This window comes from Notothenia coriiceps, unplaced genomic scaffold (genome assembly GCF_000735185.1).
Source record: "Notothenia coriiceps isolate Sejong01 unplaced genomic scaffold, NC01 NC01_scaffold00003769, whole genome shotgun sequence".
Classification (NCBI taxonomy): Eukaryota; Metazoa; Chordata; class Actinopteri; order Perciformes; family Nototheniidae; genus Notothenia; species Notothenia coriiceps.
In genome coordinates this window covers 300,261-303,723 of record NW_011336470.1, presented here as the reverse complement: position 1 = coordinate 303,723, position 3,463 = coordinate 300,261, and the positions used below count along the sequence as shown (strand labels likewise).

Genomic DNA, 3,463 nt, shown 5'->3' with positions numbered 1-3,463 from the left:
GCTATTGAAGCAGTCTGGGCATCCATACACTCAGCAATGCCACAGGCTGATTGCCTCCATGCCACGCCGCATTGATGCAGTAATCCGTGCAAAACGATTCCCAACCAAGTACTGAGTGCATTAATGGACATTTTCAAATGTTTGATTGTGTTTTGCTGTTATAAATCTTTTTTTTTTACTTGGTCTGAGGAACTATTCTAATTTTTTGAGATAGGATTTTTGAGTTTTCTTAAGCTGTATGCCATAATCAGCAATATTAAAATAATAAAAGGCTTGCAATATTTCAGTTGATTTGTAATGAATCCAGAATGTATGACATTTTTGTTTTTTTAATTGCATTACAGAAAATAAAGAACTTTATCACAATATTCTAATTTTCTGAGACAGTCCTGTATAAACACAGTCCTGATCTAACACACTTTGTGTTACAAGGTCAATTTGTTCAGGTTTGTTGCAGTGTTCTTCTTCCTGCTTTGATTTTAGAGAGGATAATACAGTATTCAGCTCTGCTTAGGCAAACAAGACTAGGTGATTATGAAATGTTCAGCTTTTAAGAGCCAGGATATGAAATGGTTAGGCAACCTCAACATTCAGTTCCAGCACTGAGTTCCTCTTATCGTTGCATAATTTTCATCATGTGTTGCTGGCATGTTTCCAGTGGCAGCAGACAGCCTATATTCTAGAGCAGCACCCATTTCTCTTTTGGTTCATAATAATTACCAGAGACAAGTTGCACAAAGGCACTGATCTGCTGCTCATTATGGCTATTATTCTGCAGACAAAAGCCAACCCTATGCTCCTCAGCCCCAGTGAAATGTGGGGAGGAGGGGGGCAGCTGGATGTTGTTATGCCTTAGCACTTCATTGCCACATCCTGCAAGCTAATTCATTAATTCTGGTTGTTTTCATATTTCAGCTCCCAAGAAGAAGAGAGGCCAATATCTCCTTTCTACATGAGGTAAGGCCATCTTGCTTTGCATGATAACGCTTGCAGCACTGGGGGGGGAGTATGTTGTTTGGGGCTGTAGGAGTGGGGCAAGCTGTGTGCTGCATCATAACACAATGGAACCAGCAGTTAGAGGGAAAGCGGGGCAGCGTGCACATGCATCTGTTCACCACTGTTATTGTGGAGGAGGAGCCTCAGCATGTTTTGCACATGTTTCAGAAACACCCCCCCATGCATAATGATGAGATGGTCATTGAGTGAGTGTGGAAAGAATAACAACTTTAGCTTAAAACGTTTTGTCTGCAACTATTTTGATAATCTATTCATTGTTTCAAATTTTTCAGGCAAAAGAATAGTGAATGTCAAACAACAGTTCAAAATATCCATCCCAGTTTCTCAAAGCCCAAAGTTATTTCTTGAAATGTCTTTAGTCAGTCCGATCACACATATATTCAGTTTGATGTGATATAAAACAGAGAAAAGCCGTAAATATTTGAGAGGCTGAATTTCTAATTGTTTGTATTATACTTACTCAAAATTAACTAACCTACATCAATAACAAAAATAATTGTAAATCGAAGCATTAATAATATCTGACTACATCAAACACATATCTAATATATTTGATATCATTTCTTGTCATAACTTCCAAAGGTAAGTTAAAAGTGAACCCAGTATTAGTGCATGAAATGACATGCACTAATATTACAAACAGTAAACATCATGTTTCTGCACATGCATGTGATAATGTTCCTCTGCAGCCTGAACACACCTACAGTACACCTGATTAATCATCTATGACCCTACTGTCATCTCGTCTCATTTAACCCTTATCGTATGTTTACCTAAAGCCTTAAAATCACAGCAGCTTGTCCAGCCGGTGTGAACGGCAGATTCCTCAGTTAGTCATTATGATTTAGCACTTTTCATCAGGAATGCTTACTGATATGATTTAAGGGCTGATAAGGCTCCTAGGTGGCTGTGTGTGTGATCAAGCAGTACAAATTGGTTTTGATTTTAACACCAAAACTCAGCATAGGTAGTTCTCCACTTTTATAAGACACTCCTGATCCTAAATAAATGCACTCAAAAAATACAGTACAACTTTAAATACACTTTATGACTTATACTGTATATAAATGATACCCTACAGTATTTTGAAAAAAAGTGAGTTATTTTCGTTGTTGCACCATAGCAGATAACAGCATTTTTGTACTTAATACAGATAAGAATTTAGAACATGTTAATCCAATGCAGCAGTAAACCTAGATTTGTTATAATGTAATAAAACACCAATCATTCTGATCAGAAGGTCAAAGGTCTCAAATAGTGCACAAGTTCTACACCGGAGGTTAGTGATAGTCAGTTATGGACAGTACTAGGCTTGGAATTTCGTCGTTTTAGGGGCAAGGCCATTTGGTCTTTGGTGTCACACGTTTGTTTAGGGCACAAAGGCCACATGCAAGGGCACAAAGGCCATTGAGGGAAACATTTGGATTTGGAGCTTACAAATAAATCACTTCACTTTCTGATAAGAAAAACACACGAATGACATGGAAAACAAATCACTTTTTTAATATCAATAATGTCAAACATTATAATCATATAGGCCTATGCCTCCTTAGTATTACCGTATATAAAATAAAATACTCTACTTTGAATAATTAGTGTTTGTTATGTTATCTATCTACTACTTCTCCCATTCACAAATCCAAAATCAAATCAAAAAATCTATTAATATGTAACAAATATATTCCATTTCAGAGCAGAAGAATCAGCAGTGCAGAGTGAAGCTCCAACATTCAACTGTATGAACAAGCGTGTGTGTGTGTGTGTGTGTGTGTGTGTGTGTGTGTGTGTGTGTGTGTGTGTGTGTGTGTGTGTGTGTGTGTGTGTGTGTGTGTGTGTGTGTGTGTGTGTTTTACGTCTGCTTCAGCCTGAGCTCGTTGGAAGCGATACTGAGCGATGAGACGGTCGGCCTGAGACAGAGCGAGAGCCTTGGCCTCCAACAAGTCCTGCAGACGACTCTCCTTAGACTGACACAGAGAGATAGAACTGTTGGAAAAACTGAGCCAAACAATAAATGTTAATGTAAAAATATAATTTAATATTATAAAACATACTGACCGCGAACGCTGAGAGCTTCTGTTCATAAACATCTATGATGTCCGACACATGGGAGTCCTTCGCCTGTTCCTGCAGCTACAAACAACAACAGGACGTCAGTGAATAATGCTTTTCACTCTGGAGGCAATCACTTTATTTTTATACTGAAACAGTTATAGGTTGCAACTGCTGGCTACGGTATTAATGATATGTTGTTTATAAAAAAGGAACCACTTTTTTTCTTGTATGAAAAAATGCCAAAATGTTGAAGTCAAGAAAACATGTTCTGTAAGGCCCTTTTCTAATTATTTTGTCCTACAACAACTTTTAAGAAATCAAGTTAAATTTAACACACACACACACACACACACACACACACACACACACACACACACACACACACACACACACT

The 3,463-nt window shown here is 37.8% G+C and overlaps 1 protein-coding gene across 1 annotated transcript in view; it reads right to left on the bottom strand.

Moving 5' to 3' along the window:
- Positions 1-3,463, bottom strand: part of LOC104941717 (protein CIP2A homolog) — a 6,144-nt gene that overhangs the window by 643 nt on the left and 2,038 nt on the right. The window contains exons 6-7 of the mRNA XM_010766851.1: positions 3,073-3,147; positions 2,871-2,981 (exon numbers count right to left, since the gene is read on the bottom strand). Coding sequence (XP_010765153.1) covers positions 2,871-2,981; positions 3,073-3,147 — 186 coding nt within the window. The remainder of the gene's footprint in view (positions 1-2,870; positions 2,982-3,072; positions 3,148-3,463) is intronic.